Source organism: Microtus oregoni, unplaced genomic scaffold (assembly GCF_018167655.1).
Source record: "Microtus oregoni isolate MIOR12 unplaced genomic scaffold, Mior012 000001F_ref0000356, whole genome shotgun sequence".
In the NCBI taxonomy this organism is placed as follows: Eukaryota; Metazoa; Chordata; class Mammalia; order Rodentia; family Cricetidae; genus Microtus; species Microtus oregoni.
Window position 1 is genome coordinate 113581 of NW_024543060.1, and position 27278 is coordinate 140858.

The 27278-nt window shown below is 43.7% G+C and overlaps 2 protein-coding genes across 2 annotated transcripts in view; one reads left to right on the forward strand and one right to left on the reverse strand.

The window, feature by feature from the left end:
• Nucleotides 1-402: 402 nt before the first annotated feature.
• Nucleotides 403-10386, reverse strand: LOC121458069 (ankyrin repeat domain-containing protein 7-like). Its single transcript, XM_041667195.1, has 6 exons — nt 10133-10386; nt 7142-7259; nt 6254-6427; nt 4810-4916; nt 1370-1431; nt 403-569 (listed from the first exon to the last, which is right to left on the reverse strand). The coding sequence occupies exons 1-6, from the start codon at nt 10384-10386 to the stop codon at nt 403-405; spliced, it is 882 nt and encodes a 293-aa protein (XP_041523129.1).
• The window catches only part of LOC121459088 (importin subunit alpha-4-like), an 87754-nt gene continuing 70400 nt past the window's right edge, over nt 9925-27278 (forward strand). Inside the window, exon 1 of the mRNA XM_041668601.1 lies at nt 9925-10050. The gene's annotated coding sequence lies outside the window, so the exon portion shown is untranslated. The remainder of the gene's footprint in view (nt 10051-27278) is intronic.

Genomic DNA, 27278 nt, shown 5'->3' on the forward strand with positions numbered 1-27278 from the left:
CCCACAAAGCCAGCACATTACATAGGTTCAAAACCCTGTGCCATTGTCCTTGGCTTCTCATCAGCCCTCATTGTTTGCCATGCTCAGAGAGTCCAGTTTTATCCCATGCTTTTTCAGTCACAGTCCAGCTGGCCTTGGTGAGCTCCCAATAGATCAGCTCCACTGTCTCAGTGGGTGGGTGCACCCCTCGTGGTCCCAACTTCTTTGCTCATTTTCTCCCTCCTTCTGCTCCTCATTGGGACCTTGGGAGCTCAGTCCAGTGCTCCAGTGTGGGTCTCTGTCTCTATCTCCATCCATCACCAGATGAAGGGAGAAGAGGGTTTTGGATTCACTACCTAGTGTGGTTGTCACTGACAACTGATGTATAAAAGACACTGTGATGTCAGTTACTGAAAGTAAATACTACGTGGTGTTCCTGCCACTGCCACAAAGTCTCTCCAGACTCAATGGAGAAGCAGACAATTCTTTGAAATACAGAATGATGTCATTTTCTACACTCTGCTTTTTTCCAATATTTATTCCTGAATCATGCTTTGCAGCATGGAAATGATATTCACCCTTACCATGTTCTATAAGAAAAACTAAAGAGAAAAGTACTGAAGGTAGGGATAATGGGTAGGGTGCTTGCCTAGAATGCTCCCAAAGCCTTGTGCTCAATGTCTAGCTCTTCAGAAAACCAAATCAAAACAAAAAAGAAGGAAAGAAGAGAAGAAAGGAAGGAAGGAAGAAAGGAAGGAAGAAAGAAAAAGAAAAGGAAAACATGTCAGGATTGATAAGTCTTCATAAACTCAATACATTCATTACAGAATGAAGCTTTCACCCCTAAATGGGAGATTTCTAAAGAAAACAATTATACAGTAGGGCAAAACTGTCCAAATTGAGAAACTGCACAGACATTAAAGAGGTCAGAAGATTTTAATTATGTCATAAGGTAGGATATTATTTAATGAAAGTTATTGATTACTGTGGTTGGTTTGTGACATAATTACATTCTAGTGACACCTACCTGTGTACTGTTATGCAGTACAAAATACAAGACTTTTGTCATAAAACTCAAGTAGAATATGTATTTCTAATAATCCTATTTGCTGCAATGTGACTATGGAGGACACGTGTGTAAAGTTGATTTCTCCTTTATTCAAAGGCAGTACAGATATCAGCATTAATGTAAAATAAGCAATGTTTTGACAATATATTTTCACAGTTGAAAGTTCTTTGAAATAAATTCTTAATTCTGACTTTTCAGAATATTTGAAAACCACAGAACTGCATTTATACTGGATTTCCTTAACTCCTTTTTGGGGATCTAAAATCTTTACTCTTCCTTATTTTCTTTAGGGAAGGTAGGAGCAGTTGGAGTCATTCTTACCTTCGTTGGAGTTGGCACAGGTTTTCATTGATTGTTCTGATTCTACTGCAGCTGCTCCTCCACTGTGACATATGTTTAAAAGTGATCAGCATTTAACTAGTCATATAAAAATACTTAGCATGTTTTCTAAATTCTTTATTTTTGAGTTCCTAATATATCTCTCATTAGATATTTACAAATAATTTTTTTTTTTTTTGGTTTTTCGAGACAGGGTTTCTCTGTGGCTTTGGAGCCTGTCCTGGAACTAGCTCTGTAGACCAGGCTGGTCTCGAACTCACAGAGATCCGCCTACCTCTGCCTCCCGAGTGCTGGGATTAAAGGCGTGCGCCACCATCGCCCGGCTACAAATAATTTTTTGAAACAGGTCTCATTATGCAGTCCAGATTACTTTAAACCCACTATATGCATCATGTTGGTCTTGAAATCAAAGCGATCTGTGTGCCTCCTGTTTTCCAAGTTCTGGGATTAAAGGCATGGGCAACAAGGCCCAGCCTAATAACTCTAAACTAATTCTTCAACAGTTGGTGATGATTAATGACTGCTGTCCTTCCCACCTTCCCACATAGAGAAGAAACAGAGGAAATTTAGCTCTTGATAAAAACACACATTCTATTCTCTCTCTCTCTCTCTCTCTCTCTCTCTCTTCCCCCTCTCTCTCTCTCTTGCACACACACACACGAATGATAGCAGTGCTTTTTCCATAGATTTGCTTGAATGCTCCAGTAACCTTGTATTTATATGCTCGTGGTGTCAGTGTTCCTGTTCCACTCATCTGCCTGCTTGTCCCTAAGGCCCCACAGTCCTATCTGTCAGAACTCTTTGGAGGTATTTTGTTGAGTACTATGCTCTTAATGGTCAGTATATGAAAAAGTATTTTTTTTTTGCTTCTAAGCATCCTTCTGCCTGCATTCTTAGAAGCCATGACAGTTGTGGCACCTTCAAATTGTTTTAACAGTTCTTTCATGTGTGAATGCTGAAACCACCGCCTGGCTGTTTCTTTGTTCATAAGCCTTTTTGTGTACTCCTGAGTCCTTGTAACTCACGGGCAGCTTCCAAACTCAAGAAAAGCAACACTCTTTTGTCAGCTATATTCTTCCCAGGTCACAGCTAAGACTGCTGTACTTCAGGGCCTATTTCCAGGATATTCTGGACCAGCAGCTTTATTTTCCTAGTTTCTGCTTTGGCTGTCATCACAGTCTTGGAACTTGTCATGGGGACTTTTCACCTGTGGTGTGAAGCTAGTCCAAAATAGCACCGCTGCTGAAGTGATCTGCAGAAGACTAAGAAAACCTTCAACCTTGACCACTATTTCCAATGTCTTTTTAGCAGATAATGATCCCCAGTCTTACTAGATCAACAACCTAAACTTACTTTTTCATCTTCATATTTGATATGCATTCCTGTTCACATCTGTGTATGCATTTTTGTCTGTTGATCCTAGTGCATGTTTTTTAGGTCAGAGGACATCCTTGACTGGCAGTCCTTGCCTCCTAACTTAGTTTTGAGGCAGAGTTTCTTGTTGTTAACAGCTGTACAAAGCAAGACTATCTAAAGTATAACTTTCCAGACAGTCTCCTCTCTCCATCTCCCATGTCCCTCAAGGTTCCCTGAGATTAAGATGCACACAGCACATGAGGCCCTTTCTGTGTTCTGAGGAGCTGAACTCTGAAATCTTGGGTTTGTGTGATAAGTACTTTATTCCTGAGACATGTTCCTAGTCGTGAATTCCTAAAACTGTGCTATTCCATGTCAAAGTAACAAGCATACTTCATTTGCTTCAAAAGTACCAGCTTTACAAATTTCTGTCTATCTTGTATTGAAGGAAGAATAAATGACCTCAAATGGTTCTTCTTAGAGGGAAACACAGGCCCTCTAACTGGATTAGAGGTTTAATTGAAAGTGCTCTGCACTCAGAAGCCTTAGTTCCATAATTAATAACAATACACTTATAGCCACCTCTTTAATTTAGACACAAAGTCTTCTTTTAAAAATTGAGTGTTTTAGAGCCAGATAGATGGCTCAGTGGGTATACATATTGTCACAGTAGCCAAGAATTCAACAAAAAGTCAGACACTGTGTAATGTATCTATAATCCCAGCACTTTTATAGTACAAAGGAAGTGGAGGTAGTAAGATACCAAAGAGGCTTCCCAACCTGCTTACCTGGAGTAAGTGGCCAAGTGCCAAATAAAAGTAGAAAAAATGCCTCAAATAAGATGGAAGACAAAGCCATCACACAGTGTTGTACTGTGTCTTGGTTGGGAATATCAGTGCATGCATGTCCTCTGACACAAAAACAAGTACATGAAGATGAGGGATGCTAAACCATGTTTAGAATATATGGTATGTCCAAAGCGTATTTTCAATATAAAATACACAACACACAGGCTTTACTTTTTAATTCATCTGACTTTAAACTTGCATGTATGAACAAAAAAAGGTAATCATTTAATTTTTAATGCTGAAATCATCTTAAATACCAAGTGTCCATTTTAGAGCTGATATTTCTGTGATGAAACACCATGACCAAAATGAACTTGGGGACCAAAGGATTCATTTGGCTTATATGTCTGCATCATAGTCCATCATTAAAGGAAGATAGGGCAGGAACTCAAACAGGGAAGGAAGCTGGAGGCAGGAGCTTACAGAGGCCATGGAAGAGAGCTGCTTACTGGCTTGCTCATTCTGCTTTCTTATAGAACTCAGGGCCATGAGCCCTGGAACAGCACCTCCCATGATGTGTTGGGCCCTTATCCATCAATCACTAATTAAGAAAACGCCTTACAACCAGATCTTATGGAGGCATTTTCTCAATGGAGTCTTAGTTCTTTGTACTCATTTTGGACAAGTGTCCCTATCCAGATTAGCTGTTTCAGGAGTTTGGGTGTACAGATTCACATCTGACTAACACAGTGTCAAGATAGTTCAGACAGGACAGGGGAAAATAATAGCATCTGGTAATATCATCTAATTGAGGATACCCTAAACTATTTGCTTACTCAAATTCACTTAAAGCAAAGTGAGTGATCAAAGAGACAACATGATTTGAAAAAAAATATTGAAATTGAACATATATAAGAAGAAAATATATAAGGAACAGGCTAAAAATAATAAAATTATACATTTCAGTGTTGATAATAAACTTGACACTTTTCAAAGTAAACAACATTAATGTGAAGTTGCCTTAACAAGTAGAAAATTGCCAATCAAATCAGATTAGAAATGATCACGTGTTTTTGAATGGGAAGCTGAGCCCTGGTACACACTGTTCCTTTTTTTATGTTGGAACAGTCTCTTTTCCAGCTCACACTCCCTGTGAGCTAGTCTTTCTCAATATATGCTTATGAGTTGAAGCCATCTTCCCTCTACCATTTTAGTGTTCATTACTTAAGCAATGAGACCCTCAAGAACAGCACTAAGATTGTAAAAAAGAAATGGTACCTATTTGGTGTAAGCTCCGAAGGTGCATCTGCACCGTTTTCAATTAAAAACTCCGCCATTTTAAGTTGATTTTCAAACAAAGCGAGTTTATAGGGTGTCAAACCATACTGTAAAGGAAAAATTTCATTTTATAAATTGACATGCTTTTCAAATGAAAAATGTATCACAGATTTTGAAAACAAAATGAGTCACAAAAGGATAGATTTTCCTTCAGCCCTTGCTGCAGATTCACACACACAGGGCTTCCCTTTCCTTTGAAACATCTTTCCCTGTCCAACAATGCCCGTGAACACCACTATTTCCAGAACTTCCCACAAACGCTTGCTGGTTCCAAGTTTCTTAGCTCCATAGAGAGCTCAATTGCCCCAATCCTAAAACATGGATTTGGTATGCCTCTGTTGAATGAGTGAACCCAAGTGGCATCTCTGGAGCAGTTTCTCAACCTGTTTTTCAAAACTATTTTCCCTAACCTAAAAATTTTCTCCCAAACCAAACATCGTTTCCTGTTGTAGTGGTCCAAAAGATGCTGGAGGAAGACCTCAGACTCAAATGGTATGTAAACACAAAGAGTGCTTATTCTTCAGAAATAGCCAGCATGCAACAGTCCATCACCCATATAAAGTGATAATGAGGACCACACACAAAGACATACAGGCCCTTTTAAAGTGGGCGTGGGGAATTCTATCTTTTTAGTCTTTTAAATATTTTTTCAATAATTGGGCAGTCAGGGAGCAGTTACATAGGGGGCATGTTGATTGGACAGAATTAGTAACAGTTTCATCCATTGTGGGATTTTTCTGACACATATAGTCAGTAGCAGCCAGATCCTGCAACTCTGGTCTTCCAGCCTTATAAGGCCAGGTTTGGAACTGTTTAGCCAATTGGCTAAACTTGACTGGGGAACGTCCTGGATTCAGGCTTAGGTCATTAATTACAATGGAGTTGCTCCTTGTCTAAGATAGAGTCCCATTTTGGCCCCTTTGTTATGTACATGTAACATCTGAAAAAGTTAAGCGAAAATGTCTTCTCAGCATGTTTTCTTCAATGATCAAATTTCCACATTTACCTGTGTGCCTGTGACCTTCCCACTCTAGCCTCATCTCTGAGAGACAAGTCACATCAGTAACTTCTTAATTGCAACAGATTTCTGTTTTTTTCTATAGACATTTATCTTAAAATTATTTTTTTCTATTGTTTGTGTGTATGTGAAGTATGTGTGGGCCCAAGTCCTTTACTTGTTGAATTTTAAAGGAAAGCCCAAATCTGAAAAAAAATGTGCTGTGCTGAGTTCCTTTAAGTTACCTACAAAACTATGAAAAACAGATTTGGAAAAAATGCTTTACTCTGAACAGATTGAGTGAGACTGCTTGAGCTTCAGAATGTGGAAAGAGATCTGAGAGTCATTGCTAGAAGTACATTGTGAATGAAGTTGAATGATTCTTACCTCTGTTTTGGCTTTAATATCTACATTATACTCCAGCAGTTTGCTGACAACTGGTATGTTCCCTCTGCAAATGGCGTGGTGGAGGGCAGCATCGCCATTGGCATCTACAATGTGGGGATCAGCCCCGTGCCTGAGGAGAATAGAGATGCATTCTACATTGTCCCGCTGGGCGGCCTGTGGGTATTGGATAAAGAAAGAGACACTGAAATCAAGAACTTTAATAAGCATTCCAACAATTCCATTGACTAGTTACCCTTGGATCAGACCAATTGTTTAGGTTATGCATATTATCCCTCTCAAGTAACCAGACTTTCCTAAATTCATGACCTCCCCACCAAAGTTTTCCAAGTGGTAGAGTTTCAGAGGTGTGCCACCACACCTAGATATTAAAGCATTTCACTAGCACCGTTTGGCCATTTTTGTAGTGGGGGAGGTTGCTTGTTCATTTGCTTGTTTTGATAACTTGACACAGGTTGAAGACACCTGGAAAAAAAGAATCTCACTTGAAGAATTGGCTCCACCAGACTGGACTCTGAGAAGCGTGTATAGCATTTTCTTGATTGAGGTTGATCTGGGAGGGCACAGCTTCCTAGGGGTGGTGGCATGACTGGGAAGGTTATTCTGAGTAGTATAAGATATCTGAGCAAGCCTTGGAAAAAGCCACGGGAAAGCATCATTCCCCCATGACCTCTGCTTCATTTCCTGCCTCAGGTCCTGATTGAACTCCTGACCTGGTTTCCCTTCATGACTGACTGTGATGTGGAACTGTAAGCCAATAAACCTTTCCTTTCCTGAGATGGTTTTGGCCAGTGTTTCATCACAGCAACAAAAACCAAACAAGGATAATTTCTAATCCATTTTGTACCAAAAGTGTTTCGCGATAGTTACCTTTATTAGGGGAGTGCAGCCTTCATCATCCTTCATATTAATATTGGTACAGTCGTTGGATAATAGCAGTGTTACTACATTAGGATGATTATGGGCAGAGGCGTAGTGCAGTGAACTCCTACAAATTGAGAGGACATTTTAGGAAATTACAGATTATTATGTAAAGGCACACTCAAGTAGACACCAATGTGCATTTCCTTCTGATGTAAAAGAAGAAACTAAAATTTTCTTATTTACTTATTTCTCTACTCAGGTGTTCATTTTCTGTGCTAGGTATATAGCGCATGGCTGTCCCATTCAAGGCGAGTGCTCTATCACAAGCTTCACCCTTCCTCAGAGCAGCCTCTCTGGATAACACGAGAATGCCCAGTAGATTGAACTCAGATTGGATTTGAATCCTACTCTAATCACCGAGTGTTACTAGTTAGAACATAGACCTCCTATGAGCTCCACAAATCAATCTCTCCATCTGTAGAATGGGGATTCAACACTGCAGCTCTCTTACACAGTGCTGCTGTGACGCTTCAACTCACATCTTCAAGAGCATGTACAAATGCTTCCAGCACCTGACAGCTCAGTGTTGCTGGATACAATTACAATTTGTTTCTAATGGTAACAAACACAATATTTCAATGAAGAGAAACAGCAGAATTATACCTACTGCAGATGTGAAAGATTTTACTCAAGTATCTTTACAATATTTTAAAACTATATTCCCTAAGCTGGCCTTGATTTGGTAATCCTCCCAGTAGGTAGGAATGCAGGCAGTTCCACTGCACCCACCTTACTCTTTATTTCACACTTTAGAATCGCTGATGTCTGCCACTTATAATTCATGATATTTTATGACTATAATTGGCAATGTTTTTTACTTTGCTACCATACAAAATAAAAGGTCACCATGCAGTCCATTGTGCCTGACATCCAATGAAATATGACACAATCCACAGGCCCATGACACTTCTAAAGGTCACATGTATCTATGTAAATTTCTGCTCTTAAGACTATGAAATGTAAACTATTTAGAATAGCAATAACAACAAACAAAAATCTAAAATTTCAGTCATCAATACTTAAACTTTTTTTCATTTCTCTTTGCCCAGAATTAATGTTTCTATATTTGCTGCCAACAGGGACACAGCATAGTCCTCAGTCAATAGACAAAATGTCCATGTTAATATAGACACCAGGTGGTAGCAAATGGCTTTGCCTTATACCTCCATGAATTAGCACCAAAACTGAGCAAATCTATCCAGAAGGAGATAACCCATGGTATCATAGCTCCCTTGCTTTGGTTTTCAAAAAGTTTAAAGACAAAAATTACTAGGGATTCAATTGAGCATCATTCATTGTTTTCAATATTTAAATTTATAGAACGTCAGGAAAGCTGACTGAACAGAGAAATGTAATATCTTATGAATGAGAGGGTCTTGAGAGCTAGTAGATTTGTATGCTTTACAGTAGATATCTAAGTTATGTGCAGGGAATAAGTGGATTGGCAGAATGGATAAATACAGCTGGAAAATTCAGTGTTTCTAAAGAATACACATATTAAGCAAAAATACTTTGAAACAATAATTTACTGTTCTATTATTTGTATGAAGCTCTAATTTGGAAGACTGAATAACTATAGACTAAATAACCTCACAACTACAGACATGATCAAGAAGCATGTGAGCTATGGAGAATCTACTGTTGAGGGTCATTGTTTCCTGCCTATAATCTAGTGAAAAACAGGAATCAAGGACTAGGAAAGAGGGCTGCAGTGATTGTTACAACTCAGTTGGAAAATCACTCACCCTGCAAGCCTGAGACCCCAACTTCAGAATCCCCAGCACCTTGAGAAACTGGTGCTGGAGATGTGGATAAAGGAGGATCCCCAAATCTATTTTGCCAGCAAGTCTAGGTCAATCAGTATACTCCAAGACAATCAGTCAAACACAGCAGGGATTTGGGTGAGAGAATCTGTCTAAAAAGCTGAGGTGGAGAAACCACAGGGTGGTTCATTAGGTGAGGGCACCTACTGGCAGAGCCAATGGCCTATGTTCAATCCCCAGAATCCACAACGTGGCAGAACACAGCTGTCGATAGTTCTCTTCTGACCTTCAGACACTTGCTTGGCATGTGTGAGGCACAGGTGCATACACACATATGATTTTTTTTTAATGAGATGAAAAGAAATTTTCAAAGAGAATGTCAACCGTTAGCCTTCTAGTATTTACCAAAACACACACAACATGTATATAAGGGGCCGGGGGACAGAGTTATAGTTCAAGTTGAAAATTTCCTTATGAAATCCCTCAGCAAGCATAAAACAGACATAAGATTTCTTGTTAATTCTTTGGGGTTTTTTTGGCTATGAGTTGGCTTTTTATGTGAAAATTTATCTTATGATACAATTTTCTGTGTTGCATATAACATAGCATTAAAACATATACATTAAAGGGCTGGAGAGATGGCTTGGCATTTACAAGCTCTAGTTTTTCCTGCAGAGGACCTGGGTTTGATTCCTAGTACCCACACAGCAGATCACAACTGTCCATGACCCCAGTTCCAGGAGATCCAACACCCTCTTCCTATGCTTGTGTGGTACACTGAAAATACATGCAGCCAAAACACTCAAACCTAAAACATTATAAGTGTACACATAAAAAGATGTATGTGGTTTCCTTAGCTAAATTCCTTTAAAGCCCTCAGTAAAGTGCTCTAAAAGAGACAATGTAAAGGGATTTGTAAACTAACTGAAGTTCTTTGTTTTGCTTCTCTTAAAGAAAGCCTCGGAGCTGCCCTTCCAAGGTGTGCAGGTTTCAGGTGCCTAGGAGCTTAAAGCAGGTACAAACCCAGAGGTCTCCATGAAAGAAGAGCCTTAAGCATGACATCTGCCCTCCCACAGGCTGCAGATCTGGAAGGTATGTTTCTCCCTAGTAGACCCTGACTGTCCCCAACAGTTTCTGCCCCTCCTGCCCCTCGCCCCTCCTCAGGCCCCATTACCTGCTCCTTCTGTCGCACTCGTTAACACGGTGTTCCCTGGCATTGATCAATCTCTCGACTAATTTGACATCACCCACACTGGCCGCCCTTTGTAATCGGCCCACGGGATCGTACCCAATTAGGTACAAAGGAAATCGCTGCTGTCTTCTACCCAAGCACCCACGACCCAGGCATGCGGGCCACAGGTGGGTATACCAGGGAGACCGCTGAGGGGCCCGAATGGTTAGGGCATCATACTCCATATCTTCCTGCATGTTAAGGCTCTACAGGCCCTCCTGGCCCTCCCAACAACCCCGCCCCCACCAGCCCTCCTTGCCCTCCCGGCCCTCCCGGCCCTCCTGGCCCTCCCGGGCCTACTGCCCCTCCCTTCCTTCCCCTTTAACCACCCCCACCCTCCCAAAACCAGTAGTAAACGTTCAAAATCTGGTTAAAATTCCCCACTGAACCAAATAAGCGTCCTGCTTGGGCAGATCCTTAGTTCAGTGTGAGCTGAATTCTGATTCACCCTTAGCAACACAGTTCTAGGGGCATAGTGATGCGCTATGAGCTCACAATGGTACTCAGCAGCTGTGCACCGAGGTTGTGTTCTGTGTGTGCCCATGTCAGACTTCAGCGTCAAAAGCATACAGTGCTCAGTACATGTAGACAAATATTGTATGTTTTCTCTTTTAAGGATTTTATGGTTCTGATATGGGAACTTCAATCTGAATACCCACAGAGGTATGGAACCTAGTAAGGGACCAGGAGGAAGGAGAGGAAAGGAAAGAAAAAAGTCTATAGTGTTATTTAGCTATTAAGGAAAACTAGAATTGGATGGTTTAATGAAAGGGGGATGGGACAGAAAAGTAAAGGAAGGAAAATGGAGAGGGACAACCAATACTAAAGGTCCTTTGAAAAACTATATGGACACTGACTATCCTAGAATCTTCCTTTACATATGTGAAAGGAACCCACAGTGAGACAAAAAACAACAGGGGAGAGAAGACTTCAACTAGATATCTTGTGCCACCAAATTAAACCTCCAGTGCCAGGAACAGGTTACAGCCTGTTGAGTCATTCACCAAAGGGACCCATGGAAACCACCAAATAGCACAGGCTATTGCCAAGGCTCTTGGTTGCTCACACAAGCTGATGGTAAGGTCTTGTTTCTGAAGGGAACACTTCTATCACTGAATATGGAGACGTTGAGCTGGTGTCTAACTACATTATTCACCTACTAACCACAGTTCACTGTACTGGAAGGTACTCTACATGCCCCTGGAGGAGAAAAGTAGTCCTCATTACCTCTCAGCACAAAATCTTCAACCTACAACCACACCCAAATGGAAGGAAGCTCACAGATATTTATATCTAGGGGATCCAACACCCTCTTGTCTCTTTGCAGGCACCAGACATGCACACAGTGAACATACATATATGCAGACAAAACATAGACATGAAATGTGATCTGTAGATATTGAGAAGTAATACATTTATGTAGTAAGTTTACTCTTTTAAAGTATATAACCCAGTAGGTATTTTTTACTATGTTCTTACAATAACGCAACCATTATTCTATTTGCTTTTAAAATAATTTGTCATTTGAGAAAAGTCACTTTATTCATTAGCAGTTACTCTTCATTTCTCCAGACCCCCACCACCTATTAGTTACCAATCTAACTTTCTGTTTCAAGTGTCTCATTCTGGGTATTAAAGAGAAATCAAATCATCTAATAAAGAAGTGTCCCATTCTTCAGTCCTTTGGCTACTTTCAAATGAACTTAATATTTGTGATATTTATTCATGTTATAGGATGTATCCTTTCTCTACCCCTTTCCATGACTAGAAACTAGACCACTGTATTAACACACCACCCTTTGTTTACCTACTCATCAAGCAGTAGGTAATTGGGGTATCTCCTTTTTTTCTATATATAAACGCTCAGTTGCTGGTAGTTGCACCAGCAGTAATGTAGCAGGTTCCTGTTCTCTGGTATGTTTACACTCTCACATATGTCCCAGCACCTGTGCATGCTAGACAAGTGCCTTCCCTGTGACTTATATCCTCAGCATGCAACATATACTTTTCAATTCTTAGACCATATTTTGCTGTCCAGCTTCAAACTCATATATGATAGACACCACACACACACACACACACACACACACACACACACACACTCCTCTACCAAGTTCTGGGATTGCAGAGCTGTGAAACCAGGACTGACTTATCTTTTGTATTTTCACAATCTTAATGATATCAAGTATCATCTCATTGAAATTTGATTTGCAACACTTGACGGCTGATGGTGTTGAACATCTTCCAGTGTGCCAGTGGGACATTTGGAAATCTTTCCAGGTCCCATGGCATGTGGGTGAGGTTCAACCCGCGGCTGGTAAGGGACAGACAAATATGCCATGTAGATGAAGAATGGGTGCAAAGTTTTATTAAAAGGGGCGGTGTAGTGGTGTGGAAGGGATGGGAGGAAAAGACAGAGAGAAAGAGAAACAGAGAGAGAGGGAGGAGGGAGAAGGAAAAGAGGCTGAGACCTGCTTTCCTCAGTGGGGTAAAAAGAGAAGAAGAGAGAGAGGGAAGGGAGAGAGGGAGGAAGGGAGGGAGAGCACTAGAGAGACTGAGAGTGAACGGAGGGTCTCTTAAAGGGACAGGATACCATTTGCTATACAGCCAGGCAGATGGTGTGAGGTGCTGTGTGAGGGTGTGCCTGAATACTAACAAAATTTCTCTTCATTTCCATTTATTGCCCTCTGTTTCACTGGGCTGTCATTCTAGTGTTAAGTTATAAGAAATCTTAAATTCTGAAGAAAATTCCCTATAGGCCTATATATGGTTATATACAACACATGAGAATAAATCAAAGAGCAGGGAATATATAATGATTTCTTCTGGACCCATGTATGAGGCAAGCTCACACTACCCCCAAGCTCATGCACAGCCCTACGTTTTCCTTACTAGCTAGCATTTTACAAGCATTTGCTTATTTAGGGAGGGAGAGAAATATAAAAAAAAACACTTGTTTTTATTTTTTAATGGAAAGAAAACATGGGGAAAGGGCCATTGAAATGGCTCTGCACCTAGGACCATATTCCATACAAGTCTGATAACCTGAATTCCATTTCTGGAATCCATGATAGGAGATTTAAACCAACTCCCAGATGGTGTCTCTGACCTCTACATATCTTTCTTGTCTTTCACAAATACACATACAAACACACACACACACACACACACACACACAGACAGAGAGAGAGAGAGAGAGAGAGAGAGAGAGAGAGAGAGAGAGAGCGAGGCCAAGGAGCATTACTTCTTATTGGCCTGTTCCCTATGGCTTTCTCAGCCTGTTTTCTTATGGGAATGAGGACCATCTGTACAGATTGCTGCCAAAGTTGGTTGACTCAACATTGCAAACGAAACTTTGGGTGATTGCCCAGGTAGTCAGTTGTCTCTGTCAATTGTTGCACATTTTGGATCTATCTCATTTGTTAAGTAATATTTATTCCCTTCTCAGATCTTTGACGGAGTTGAAGATTATATAATTGTAGTTACTCTCTACATATTTAGACTCCTTGAGGTAGAATGTTTAGCAAAACTTTTGTTCTCAATATTGTTTGTTATATTTATTATTTGTTATTATTGTATATAGTTGTATTTGGTTTAGTTCTGTCTTATTTAGACAAAAAGGGGAGATGTAGGGATAAGTCCCACCCCTTAGGGGGTGTGTTCGCCTCGGGCTAATGTTTACCTATAAATTTGGGTTTGATTTCCAGCATCCACACACTGTCTCACAACTGTCTGTAACTCCATTCCCAGGAATGCCCAGTGCCTTCTTCAGATGCCGGGCACACAAGTTGCATAGACATGCATGCATGCTTTAATCATCCAGACACATACAATGAATAAATAAAACATGGACATTTTATGTTTTGCTTAGGAATCAATTGCCCTGTGCTTGACTTCTCATCATATCTGTTGTGTGGAGGATAAAGAACCTAGGAACCATGGGAGTGGAAGAAGCAGTTTTGTGGTTGTGGGAAAAGGAGGGGGTAATTAGAACACGTGGGACATGAAGGCTGAAGGAGAAAAGAGGAACCGTGGGGAAGAAGACAAATAAGGGCAAAGTATGTTTCAAGATGTCAAAATAAAACCCATTGCTTGTTTTTTTTTTTTTATTAAAACATAAATCCTGGGCTGGAGATGTAGCTCAGTTGGTAAGGGCTTGCTTAGCATGCTGCCTAACTTTATGCTAACTTGGCACAAGCTAAAGCCATCTGAGAAGGGAGAACCCCAATTGAGAAAATAAGATGGGGCAATAGGCAGGCCTGTAGGACGTTTTCTTAATTAGTGATTCATGTGGAAGAGCCCAGCCCACTCTGTGTGGTGCCACCCCTGGGCTGGTGGTTCTGGGTTCTGTAAGAAAGCAGGCTGAGCAAGCCATGATGAGCAAGCCAGGAAGCAGCACTCCTCCATGGCCTCTGCTTCAGCGCCTGCCTCCAGGCTCCTGCCTTGTTTGAGCTCCTGCCCTGACTTCCTTCAGTAATGGACTATGATGTGTAGGTGTAAACAAAACTCAATGTCTCTGCATGATTGGGCAGTCCTTGGGTAGCTCAGAGGAGTTCTGGTGAGGATCCAGTGAAGACGGTGTACCAGAAACCAGAGCCCTTGATCCAGACCAACCACTCGTTGCTATGAACATTTGCTTCTAAAGCTGATTGGACAAAAGGTGTATCATGTGGCATACTGCTCCCGATGCCACCAGGACAAATGAGGAGGTATTGGAGAGAAGGGGAAGGAAGAGAAGCCAAGAGTTTTTTTTCTGTTGTTTTGTTTTAATTTCTTGGGATTTTTTGTGCCTATTTTTTTGTTTATTTTATTTTATTTTTTTAAATTTTTTCTTTTGGGGGTACTGCAGGAGTAAGGGGAGGGCAACAGGGGAACTGGAAGGTGAGTGGAATTATGGTGCATGAAATTCCCAAAGAATCAATAAAGAAATTATGTTAACATAAAATCATCTATAAAGAGATTAATTGTGCAAAGTCTCAGATAAGCAGCTTAGCTGCTATACTTCCCTGACTTCCCATGCCCTAAAGTACGAGGCAGTGCATGTCCAGCATAGGTGGACAAGGGCACCACCCTCCTCCACTCACTCTTTAATTGGAGACTGCATCTTCTTCATGAAGCACATCTAGACATCCCTCAGATGGCATATGTAATACATTTCTCACCTTTGCTTCACTGCAGGAAGCAATAACACCCATTAGTTAAACCTAAGAAGTTAATAGACGAGGCAACCCAGTATATTATGCTTCCTGGATGAACTTCCTTTAAGACTTGTTTTATTACAAGGGCTTGGCTGTGGTGGCAGAGGGCCGACACCCTGAGTTCCAGTTGTACAATAAAAAACCCCAGAACTAAAACTGATAGATGTGCAATGCTGAGAATGGAAAATTGGAAGAGTAAAAAGAAACAAAAAGTAAGCAAAACAGTCTGGGTATTGGAAATGTGAATCTGTGGATTCAGCTATTCGAGAGGCTGGGGCAGAAGGATCTTTTGAGCCAAGCTGAGACCAGTTGGAGACATAGTATGTAGTAAGGAGCTGCGGGGGGCTGCGTTCTGCCCGGCGCCCAGCCACATCGGCACCCGCATGGCTAGCATATGCCCCGAAATAATTACATGGAAACTGTATTCTTTTTTTTAATTTATTTATTTATTAAGGATTTCTGCCTCCTCCCCGCCACCGCCTCCCATTTCCCTCCTCCTCCCCTGATCAAGTCCCCCTCCCTCATCAGCTCGAAGAGCAATCAGGGTTCCCTGACCTGAGGGAAGCCCAAGGGCTGCCCACCTCTATCCAGGTCTAGTAAGGTGAGCATCCAAACTGCCTAGGCTCCCCCAAAGCCAGTACGTGCAGTAGGATCAAAAACCCATTGCCGTTGTTCTTGAGTTCTCAGTAGTCCTCATTGTCCACTATGTTCAGCTAGTCCGGTTTTATCCCATGCTTTTTCAGACCAAGGCCAGCTGGCCTTGGTGAGTTCCCGATAGAACATCCCCATTGTCTCAGTGTGTGGGTGCACCCCTCATGGTCCTGAGTTTCTTGCTCGTGCTCCCTCTCCTTCTGCTCCTGATTTGGACCTTGAGATTTCTGTCCGGTGCTCCAATGTGGGTCTCTGTCTCTGTCTCCTTTCATCACCTGATGAAGGTTAATATTCTGGAGGATGCCTGTATGTTTGTCTTTGGATTCACCTTCTTATTTAGCTTCTCTAGGAATGTGAATTATAAGCTCAATGTCCTTTATTTATGGCTAGAAACCAAATATAAGTGAGTACATCCCATGTTCCTCTTTTTGGGTCTGGCTTACCTCACTCAGGATAGTGTTTTCTATTTCCATCCATTTGTATGCAAAATTCAAGAAGTCCTTGTTTTTTACTGCTGAGTAATACTCTAATATGTATATATTCCACACTTTCTTCATCCATTCTTCCATTGAAGGGCATCGAGGTTGTTTCCAGGTTCTGGCTATTACAAACAATGCTGCTATGAACATAGTTGAGCATATACTTTTGTTGTATGATAGAGCCTCTCTTGGGTATACTCCCAAGAGTGGTATTGCTGTGTCCAGGGGTAGGTTGATACCGAATTTCCTGAGAAACCGCCACACTGCTTTCCAAAGTGGTTGCACAAGTTTGCATTCCCACCAGCAATGGATGAGTGTACCCCTTTCTCCACAACCTCTCCAGCAAAGGCTATCATTGGTGTTTTTTATTTTAGCTATTCTGATAGGTGCTGGAGCAGTAGCTAAGAGCTTGTATAATCCACACAATGCAGTAATATGGGTGGCGGGACTGCGTCCCCAGCACCCCAGCTGGCTGGCTAGCTTATGCCCCGAAATAATTACATGGACACTGTATTCTTTTAAACAGTGCTTGGCCCATTTCTATCTAGCCTCTTCTAGGCTAATTCTCACACCTGGACTAGCCCATTTCTAATTATCTGTGTAGCCCACGAGGTGCCTTACCAGGGGGATACTAGCCTACATCCATCCTGGGTCGGAGCTTCATCACATGTGCCTCAGAGAGCAGAGCTATCCCCGCGTCCTCCCAGGAGAGGGGAGCATGGCATCTCTGTTCCAGAAAGCAGAGCTGTTGAGTCTGAGCTCACTTCCTCTTCCTTCCAGCATTCTGTTCTGTTTTCTCCTCCCACCTATGTTTTAACCTATGAGGGCTAATCAGTTTCTTTATTGCTTAACCAATGAAATCAACAGATTGATATATGACACTCCCACATCAACACAAGACAGAGAGAAGACAACACTTTGGGAATGGCCTTGACTTCTGAAACCTTAAAGCCAGCTCCCAGTGACACATCTCCAACAAGGTCATACCTCCTAGTTCTTCCCAAACAGTTCTAGCATCGGGGACCAGGCATTCAAATTTGCAAGCCCAGCGGGCCATTCTCCTTCAAACCACCACTCTGAGTAATTTCTGACCACGTGGGTCCTCTCATTATACATGAATAGCCTTTAATTTTATCTCTTGGCTTGTTGCTTATATACTGTTCTGTCTTTAATATTTTACTGATTGGACCATGCAGTTGAGTGACAGCAGTTCCTTGTACTTTTGTTGTTGTTTGAGACAAGGGTTTCTCTGTGTACTTATTGTCCTGTAACTCTATCTGTAGACCAGGCTAGACTCAAACTAAGGGATCTGGTTGTCTCTGCTTCTGGTGTGCTGGGATCAAAGGCGAGCGCCATAACAGCTGGCCTGACAGCAGTTAGTTATAATATTTTGCTTTTCTAGAACATTCTCAGGGATCCTCACATTTTCAAATATAATCTGCACATTCTGTGTCAAGCCCCCACAAGTGTCTTTGTTGATGAAGCCTTTTGCTGAGAAGTCCATTAAAATTTCTTCCTTCCGTGCTCCCCTATCCTACCTTCCTTTTTCCCAATCTTCATTTTTTCCCCAAGTTCCCCCCATCCTCCCCTTCTCCCTTTTCTTTCCCCATCTCCCCTTACCCCCATCCCACCCCACCCCCAAGATCCCAATTTTCTCCCCGGCAATTTTGTCTACTTCCCATAGCCAAGAGGATAACTATATGTTTTTCCTTTGGTTCAACTTCTTACTTAGTGGAGCTGATCTACTGGGAGCTCACCAAGGCCAGCTGGACTGTGACTGAAAAAGCAAGGGTTAAAACTGGACTCTCTGAACATGGCGAACAATGAGGGCTGATGAGAAGCCAAGGACGATGGCACGGGGTTTTGATCCTACGCAATGTGCTGGCTTTGTGGGAGCCTAGCCAGTTTGGATGTTCACCTTCCTAGATATGGACAGAGGGGGGAGGACCTAGGACTTACCACAGGGCAGGGAACCCTGACTGCTCTTTAGACTGGAGAGGGAGGGGGAGAGGAGTGGGAGGAGGGGGAGAAGGATAGGAGGAGGGGGAGAAGGGTGGGAGGAGGGGGAGGGAAATGGGAGGCTGGGAGGAGGTGGAAACTTGTTTTTTTTTTTTCTTCTTTTTCTCAATAAAAAAAAAAAGAAAAAAAAATTTCTTCCTTTGCTCCTCATTTCTTGTCTGTGGCCCTGTGTTAAGACTGCAAGTGAATTGACCTTTGACATCTCTTGGTTGTGTTTTTGTTGAGTGGAATTTCATTAGAACTGGAAGAACTTAGCAGTTTTCTCCCATGTGCCCCTGAGTGCCCAGGGCAAGCCAGAGCTGTCTCCATTAATCCACTTCCTGCCCAGGGATCTCACCACAGATCCTTGTGTTCCTTGTTAATAGTGACATCTGCTGGCCGCAGGTTAACAAGACAGTACGGTGGTAACTTGTGGTTGTGCTGACTTTATTCTAATACAGTACAACAGTTGCCTCTTGTGGCCTCATCCACTACTTTCTTTGGAGCCTTCTTCCCCAGTGGTCCTCTCCCAGATTGCCCCACACCCAGCTGGCACCTGGGCTCCAGAAAGTTCAAGCTGGTCCTGCTGGCTGTGGGCATTGCCCTCCCGCCCCTAGCCTCTTCCTAGGCAGTAGGGAAAACCTGGTGGGAAGAAGTGAATTTGACACCCCCCCCCCCCGGGGGTTGTGCCCTAGGCCACTGTGAGCCTGATCTGGCTGGGATTCTGGGGTTAGAAGGCGGGTGATTGACTGTCTCCCTGGGCAGCAGGTGGCAGGGTATTTTTAGCCTTTGGAGTCTTTAGGGAAAGGCCAGGGTGAGGGTAGAAGGGCAGTGAGATCCAAGGACACTGGTTCCTCCAAGACCTGAGTTCAAAAATCTCCAGAGACTGGGCCTTTCCCCAGCACCTCACAGGCTCTTGGGTTCTGGGTACAGGTTGTCCACTGTGAAAGCCACACGCTCATCCAGTCATTGGCCGTTTCCATGTCTTAGGCAGTTAGTAAATGGGGGAGGGAAAGTGGCGGCTTTGGGATGCCAACCTGGCAGGCACCCAAAGAAAGACTGACCTGTTCCTCTTCAGAGCTTCTGTTCACGGTACTGCCCAGCCCTCACCTCAGTAATCCCATGAACCCCAAGAACGACGATCTTATTCTAGCTATCAAAGAACGAGAAAATGAAAGCTGAGAGGCCTGACTGATGACATGGGTGTGGGAGGTCGATCTGAGGCACCACAGCCACAGGGCTAGGGCCTGGCTGAGTGCTCAGTGGGACCAGTTTGGAACTGTCTGCCAGTGAGACCCTGCAAGAGGCCTGGTTCACTGGTTCTAAGCCTTCTCCAGAATGGTTGGTTCAGTGCTTGGCATGTGCTCCTGGGAGGATGGGCACAGCAAACCCCTCACTGCGCTGGGCTTTCCCATTGCAGCTCATGCGGTCATTTGGCCTTCACTCAGCCTACAGAATAGGCCCTGAACTCCATCATAACTGTCTCCCTCTGAGGGGGAAACTCAGAACAGCTGTAAGGGGAGGGGTCTGTGGCTCCCTGATCCAGCCAGTGGAGGACCAGGGACAGCCCTAAGTTTGGAGGAGAGAATCCCTATCTGGGAGAGCCTTCTTCCCTGGTCCTGGTTCCTCTGAGTGCCCCCAGCTGGGGGCCCCCAAAATAACCGTATCTGAAGATCCACAGGCCACACTGATCATGAAAGCTGGCAATGATGGGACCAAGAGGGCCACCCATCTCCTAGAGATTTTATGGTGCTCTGGCCCAAGGGAGCCACCTTCACCATCACTTCTGTGGGCACCAAGAGTCATGCCCAGGCAGGAGGCTCCCATTCCTGTTGTGCAGCCCTGAAGTACAGACACCAGCAAGACTGAGGAGTTCCTGGTGCCCTACCAGGTACTCACAGTTGGCTCAGAAGCGCAGTGTGCAACACAGGCAGGTGAGAGTTATTTGTCAAATTTAGTGCCTACTTCAAGAATTGAAACCCAACACTCGAAGATAATCTGGAGAGGCTCCTGCGGACCTTGAAGGTTTCCGACACTGACTCGACACCCTCCCTCTCAGAAGAAGTGGATGAGGCCAGCGATGAGGTGAAGGAGAAGGCAGCTCTCAAGGGAATTCTGGGTGACAGTCAGCTTATCCTGGCAGACTGCCACCTGTTGGCAAAATGCCACATGGTGTAGGTAGTGCTTCCAAAACACGGGACCTTATGCTGGAAGACTTTCCTCTTCCTGTTCAGATAACAGGGAGATAGAGGTGGCCCATGATCAAGGGGTGAAGGCCCCCACCCTGAAGGGTCTCAGTGACTACCTTGCTTACTTTGAGTTCTCCACAAAGTACCTGGTGGCTTCTCCATTTCTAACTGAGGGATAACTCCGACATGGCCAATGGGTAAGGACCTTAGGTTCTTATGCCCAGCTAGGAAGCTGATATTGGGGTAAAATATAGGGGTGAGAAGATTTTTACCATGGGATAAGATCAGTAGACAATGCATTTCACTACCATGGAATGAAAGCATGCTGGGTTTGCAGGGCAAGGACAGAAGTTGCTAGAACTATGGGTGGAAGGGTAGCACCTCAGAGAAGGGCACGTTAGAGAGCAGAAGATAAGAAAGGGAAAGTCCCTGTGTCGAGCTGCTGAGATGCTCGTCTGTTAAGAACACGTGCAGCTTCAGTTAAGCATGGCTGCTTTCCTCTATGTGTGCTGGGGATCCATGCTTAGGACCTTATTCTTCTGGGACAGACTTTACCCACTGAGCAACCTTGCCAGCCTTCCATGTTAGCATCTTAAGGACTCTGTCCTTGATTCAGGTGAGTGGGACTTCCTCAGCTGAATGGAGAAGTGCCCAGTCCAGGAACCACACTAGAGGCCCTAGAACCTGGAAACTGAAGTGTGAGCCCCTGAGGAGAGCGAGTACAAGACAGGCAGTCACCCCCAACCAGCTGGATAGAGCATTGTGATTGGTGGTGAAGGCATCAAAATACAAGAGCCAGGTCCGGGGCTGCAGCTCAATGGTTGGCCAAGCGCTTGCTTAGCAACCAAGCAAAGCAAATCAAAACCCAGATCCTTCTCCTGCCAACGCCAGCCCCTTGTGCTGCATCCCTCATCTAGAAAGTGCTGTCAGTTCTCTGGTTCAGGGTTCTGTTCCCATGGAGTCTCATGGTCACGATCAACACCGCATCATCTCCCCTAACTATCTTAGAGTGACCATGACCACCCTCATATGGGACACTCTGATATGTCCTGCACTGGAGAAATCTGGTTTATGTCCGTCAACCCAGCATCTCCCGAGCTTCTGGGAACCTGAAACCTGCTTCCCAAGTCACTTCATGTCTGTCAGCACTGCTATGTCACAGGTTTCACGGAACCAGGCCACTGCCACCTCAGGATGGTGTCAGCTGCTTTGACTTGGGGCTGCACTCTGCTCCAGCTGGCATGGAGTTGGACTGACCCCTGCTGGCATGGAACTTGAGCCCATCTCCTCCTGAGCCAGCCCAGTCTGGTCCATGTGCTCGGCCTGTGTCCCCTCCACAGTGGCTGCCATTCAGTTCCCACTCGTTTGCTATGGCTGCAGGGAAATGAATCCCTCAGGTGCTCCCGTCACAGCCATCCTCACTGTCATTCCAGAACGACATGCTGAAGCCATGCTCACCTTCCAGCCGAGACCCTCAGGACGGTGACTCCTCGCTCCCTGCTTTCCCTCCTGGAAAGACAAGAGTTAACTTCCTTCCTTCTCTACCACAAACTTCCTTCCTTCCCTTCTCTCCAAAGGGGCATTTGGTTAAATGAATACTTAGTGTTTATGTTCTTAGACTGTGCAAATGTTGTTTACAACAAGCTATTTAGGGTACTGGGGCTGTAATTCTTTTTAGTGAAATTCTCTCCCTGCAGGTTACAGGTTACAATTCTCTCTCCTTCTCCCTCTCCCCCTTGCCCTCCATTTCTCCCTCCCTCCCTCCCTCCCTGTTTTCTACGTGCGTCTCTATAATACAGCTCCAAACTCTCAGTACTGAACACTTGTGTTCAGCAAGGAGGCATGTATAAGGTTCATTCCCAGGATTGGAAAAAAAGAAAACATCTAAGTTGGTGGCTTTATAATCACAGTTATAATCCCAGCTCTTTGGATACTGAGACAGGGTGGTCTATAGAATGAGACCCTGTCTCAAAAATCAAAGTAAGGTTAGAGATGGCTCAATGGTTAAGAGCCCTGGCTAATCATGATGCTCAGGATCCAGGTTCGGTTCCCAGCACACACGGCCGCTCACAACCATATATAACTTCAGTTCCAGGGGTCCCGGTGCCCTCTTCTAATCTCTGTGGTCATGTGCCATGTGGTAGACATCCATACATGTGAGCAAACACACATTTTAAAATAAATATTAAAAATCAAACTGAAAATTTACTGGTATAATTAAATGAGTAGGTGTTTGGTAAGTTAGAAGCCTCTGAGGAAACATTAGTTCCTAGGTTCCCATCCATACTGGTTGCCTTGGGGCCTCTCCATAGCATTGTTCTGGAAACACATTGAATTTCTCTAGTGCTGACCACAGTGTTACTTGAATCTCCGTCTTCAGCTTGGTTTATTCTTTGAGGAGGTGAAGGAGCATGTGACTTCCATGTCTGAGAACAGCCATTGTTTTGTCCTCACATGTGACTCCCATGTCTGAGAACTGCCATTGTCCTGTCATCACATGTGACCTCCATGTCTGAGAACCACCATTCTGTCATCACATGTGACTCCCATGTCTGAGAACTGTCATTGCTCTGTCATCACAGTGGATGCATAGTTTGATTGGGTATAAAATTGTAGGGCAAAAGTAATTCTACATAAGCTCACTGTTTTGTGTGTGTTCTTATCTTAAAGTAGTTTTATACTCACAGAGAAGTATCGAGTTGTGTAGAGTTCTGCCCTATGGCTTTACCCAGCTCTCCTTCACGCTGGCGTCTCACACAGACACAGTATGTCTTGCAGTAGGAAATTAACTTCATGCCCCGTGGTTTCCTACTCCACCAGCTACGTTCCACCAGGGTCTCCACAGATGTCATCCTGTTCTTCCAGGATTCTATGTTGCATGTAACTGTTGAGTCCTCTACTCTGGGCTAAGTCTTCAGTCTTTCTGTTTCTCACAACCTTGACATCCCTTAGAATGTTGTGAAGTTTGGATTTCTCTGAAGCTTTCCTCATGGTTACAGTGAGTTTTAGGCTTGGGGCAGGGACGCTCCAAGGAGCATGCCTTTCTCTGAGCATCAAGTCAGGGAGCATGAAGCTTGTCGGACTTGTTACTGGAGAGAATGAGAATTCCTGTATAGAAGCTGTGTCTGCAAAGCCAAGTGACTGACGAAAACTTCAGTGATGGGGAGAGCCTGGCATGTTGTTGGTCCACAACCTAGCTGTAACTAGGGGCACCTGTAACTGACTAAATAGCCATTCCTTACATGGCGCTGTATCAGATTTAGTATCCCATGACTAACAGACATAGCCAGACCTAATACCTGACAGATACCTTTAGCACATACTAGCAAAACCTTTGTATCCCACCAACGGAAGGGCTTAGAGTGTTGTCAGACACAATCCAAGGCCTTTAGCAGTTTCCGTAGCTGGCTATAACCCACCAACTTGATGTACCCATCAATATGCTTGAAAACTGTCCTGATTTATGACTGTGTTCTTTTATCATAAAAGGTTCATGAAATTGCTACCTTCCTGGAGCATAGTATTTTGGGAGATTGAAATCTATGGTTTTGCCCCCTGGTCATTCATATTTAGCTCCAAAATAAACCATGTCTTTTATTCCTTTGAGATGAGAGCTGTTTCTTCTTCTTTTATCTTTCATTCTTTTTTTCCTGCTTTTTTTTAAGTTGATGCTAGTGATGCTGACCTGTCCACATGGTTAAGTGATTTCTGCATTTTCCCACTATAATTTTGTTACAGGGCAAAATAGTGCACAGGTTTCCCCATCTTGTGTTCTTGCTGAGACCACTTAGGTTCCAAAATTTTATCTCCTTGATGGAGAAACCCATGGAAAACTACCCACCTCTATTCTAGGAACCTGAGGTCAAGATGCCCCAGCTAACTTAGCTTCTGTTAACCTGCTTGCTTGTCCAGACTGCCCCTTCAAGTAACTGTTTATCTTAGTATCTGTTAAACTATTGCAGCTACAGGGCGAGATACCAGGGTATGGTCTTGCCTTTTAAAATCTTTTACCCTGAACACTTGACATTATACTTGGGTCCTGAATACCTGGGTATAGTTCCAGACAGTTGGAATAAAGATTTCCAACTGGCTATAAACTGTGTCTGAGTGGTCATGTCATGTGGGCTCCCCTTAAACATTTGATTTTACTTGTTTGTTTATTTTTCACATAGGCCTAATGTAGCCCAGGCTAGTCTCAAATTCTCACCACATAATTTAAGCATCCAATGATGAAGCTAACCTGCAGCCGTGATTGCTAGAATATTCTAGGGTGATTTTTCTGTTCCTCTCCGTACTTTTACACTTATGAACTGAAATTCTCTTGTACGGTGGAGCTGTCCCTTCCCTTTATGGACTTAGTCACTCAATTATTGACGAGCGTTGTCTCAGAATCGATTACAATATAGGCTTACTGCTTACACTGTCCCTAGAATTTTTCAGGCCTTCTATACCATCCTCTGGAGCTCAGTGTCATTGCTATAGAGAACCTCGCTGTCATTTTGATATTTACATATCTCTCTGTATGAAAAAATGAAAGTGGAAAAGCGGAAAGAAAGCATGGTGTGAACTCTGTGGATGTGGCCAGGGCTTGTCATCTGAGGACAGTGCTGACCTTCTGCTGGTCAGCATCTCAGTCCTGGTGTGGGGCACATGTGCTTTCTGTCACACATGAGAGCTAAGTCAGAGAGGTCCCCGCAGCCTCTGCTCAGTTCACGAACTTCCTCTCAATCTCCAGTTTCTTATGTGTCTCCCCTGTGCTCATCGGGCATGGCCACCAGAGAAGAAATAATAACATTCTGCTCAGAACTGGGGCAGCTGCTGCTGGAGTGAGGTGAGAGGTCGGGCTGAGGTCATTCTCCCCCTACACTCTCCACTGCCTCTGGTTTTGATCGCACTTTGGTCCTTCCTGTGGCATGTCCTGAGACCTCCTGATTTTAGAGCCTAAGTCCTGTGTCACGTGAAAGTGTGGACTCTGGAGACATGCTCTGAAGCACAAATGATGTGTGTGACCCACTCTGTGTCCTGTGCCCTGCCTCTAAACCAGAGTAGAAACTTCTTAAGTCTGGGCACATTAGAGGGGTTGATGCTGCCTCCCTCAGACTGGTGAGTGCTGGAGAGGAAACCTGCCAAGCTGCACAGACCAACACAGTGTTGACTCTGTCCTGTGAACTGTTTCCACATGCCATGGTTTCAATGTTCATCTCAAACCTGTGAGTCTCTCTTCTGCTTTTTGGCTTTTATGAAATTTTGTTTCATTTTTTTCTTCCATTCTTCTTTTCTTTCCCTTCTTTTAATTCCCCTGTTGCCTGCCTGTTGAGGTTTGGGGAGCCCATACAATCAAATGTGTGTATACACGTCACTACTTAGGCTAATAACTCAATAGCCTCCTCTCTTTGGCTTCCCTGAAGACACCCCACACTACCCCACATTAGTTTTAGCATTAATAACCGTGTGTTTGTCCTGCAGCCTCAGAATTGGATTTGGTTATCTACATGTCCATCACAAAGGGCCAGAGGTGGACCTGCAGGGGAGTGACCCTGAGGTCTTCCCAAAGCTGTTTAGTCATCCCTGCCTCAAAGGAAACCAGGCCCAGGTTGAGGCCACACACTTGTGTAAGAACCTTGTGACCCAGCTGTGACTGAGCAAACAGCCAACAGACTCTCTCCAACAAATACCATCTGACTGCTCTGGAGGATTTGACCCCACCCTGTCTAACAGGAGGGGGTTGTGGTGTGCTCGTTCTTGTGCCTGGGTCATGGAAGGAAGACAGAAAGAATAAGGGAATTAAGAGGGTCTGAGAATGCAAAGATCTGGTTTGCCTTTCAGGCTGACTGAGAGTCTAGAAACTTCGACTCAACTGATAAACCAAAAATTTCCTTCAGAGACAATGTGCCGTTCCCTAACGATACCCCAGACAAAGATGCTAACAATGACGAAGGTCGGCTGTGCATCAAGTTTGATGCTACATGAGACTCTGTTTAAAACAAAACAAAACAAACCCTCTGCTTCCACAGGGCTAAAATGTTTGTAACCTCGAGTTTTATGCGATTAACATACAAGTCTCATCCCCAGATTTTTTGATGTGCCTCATAATGTCACAATGCCAAGCCAGCAGGGGCGCTATGACCAAGACTCACTGAAAGAAGCTGTGTTGCTGGGTGGTGGTGGTGTATTCCTTTAATCCCAGCAGAGGCGGAGGTGGGCGGGGGTGGGGGAGAGGTGGGGGGGGCGATCTCTGTGAGTTCGAGGCCAGCCTGGTCTACAAGAGCTATTTCCAGGACAGGCTCCAAAGCTACAGAGAATCCTTGTCTTGAAAAAACCAAAAAGAAGCTGTGTCTACAAAGACTAATTGGCTGAATAGAACTGTTGTCATGTGGAGACCTTGGAATGTTGCAGTTCCAGGGCCTGATGATCTTGGGGTATTTTACCCTCCTAAAGAGACATTCATTGCCCTCCTCTGTATCTGAGCCAATATCTGCTGTCATAAATCCTTTAGAATGTACAAGCAAACCTTGCCTTAGTTTGCTGTTACTGTGATAAAAACCATGACCAAAAGCAACTTCGGGAGGAAAGA

What these genes read in the sequence shown, in the direction of transcription:
- LOC121458069 (XM_041667195.1), bottom strand. Translation starts at nt 10,386, where the DNA reads ATGCAGGAAGATATGGAGTATGATGCCCTAACCATTCGGGCCCCTCAG. An exon ending in GCTGCACTCCCCTAATAAAG is followed by an intron (nt 6,428 to 7,141) that starts GTAACTATCGCG and finishes CAATACCCACAG; the next exon opens with GCCGCCCAGCGGGACAATGT. An exon ending in TCGGAGCTTACACCAAATAG is followed by an intron (nt 1,432 to 4,809) that starts GTACCATTTCTT and finishes CATATGTCACAG; the next exon opens with TGGAGGAGCAGCTGCAGTAG.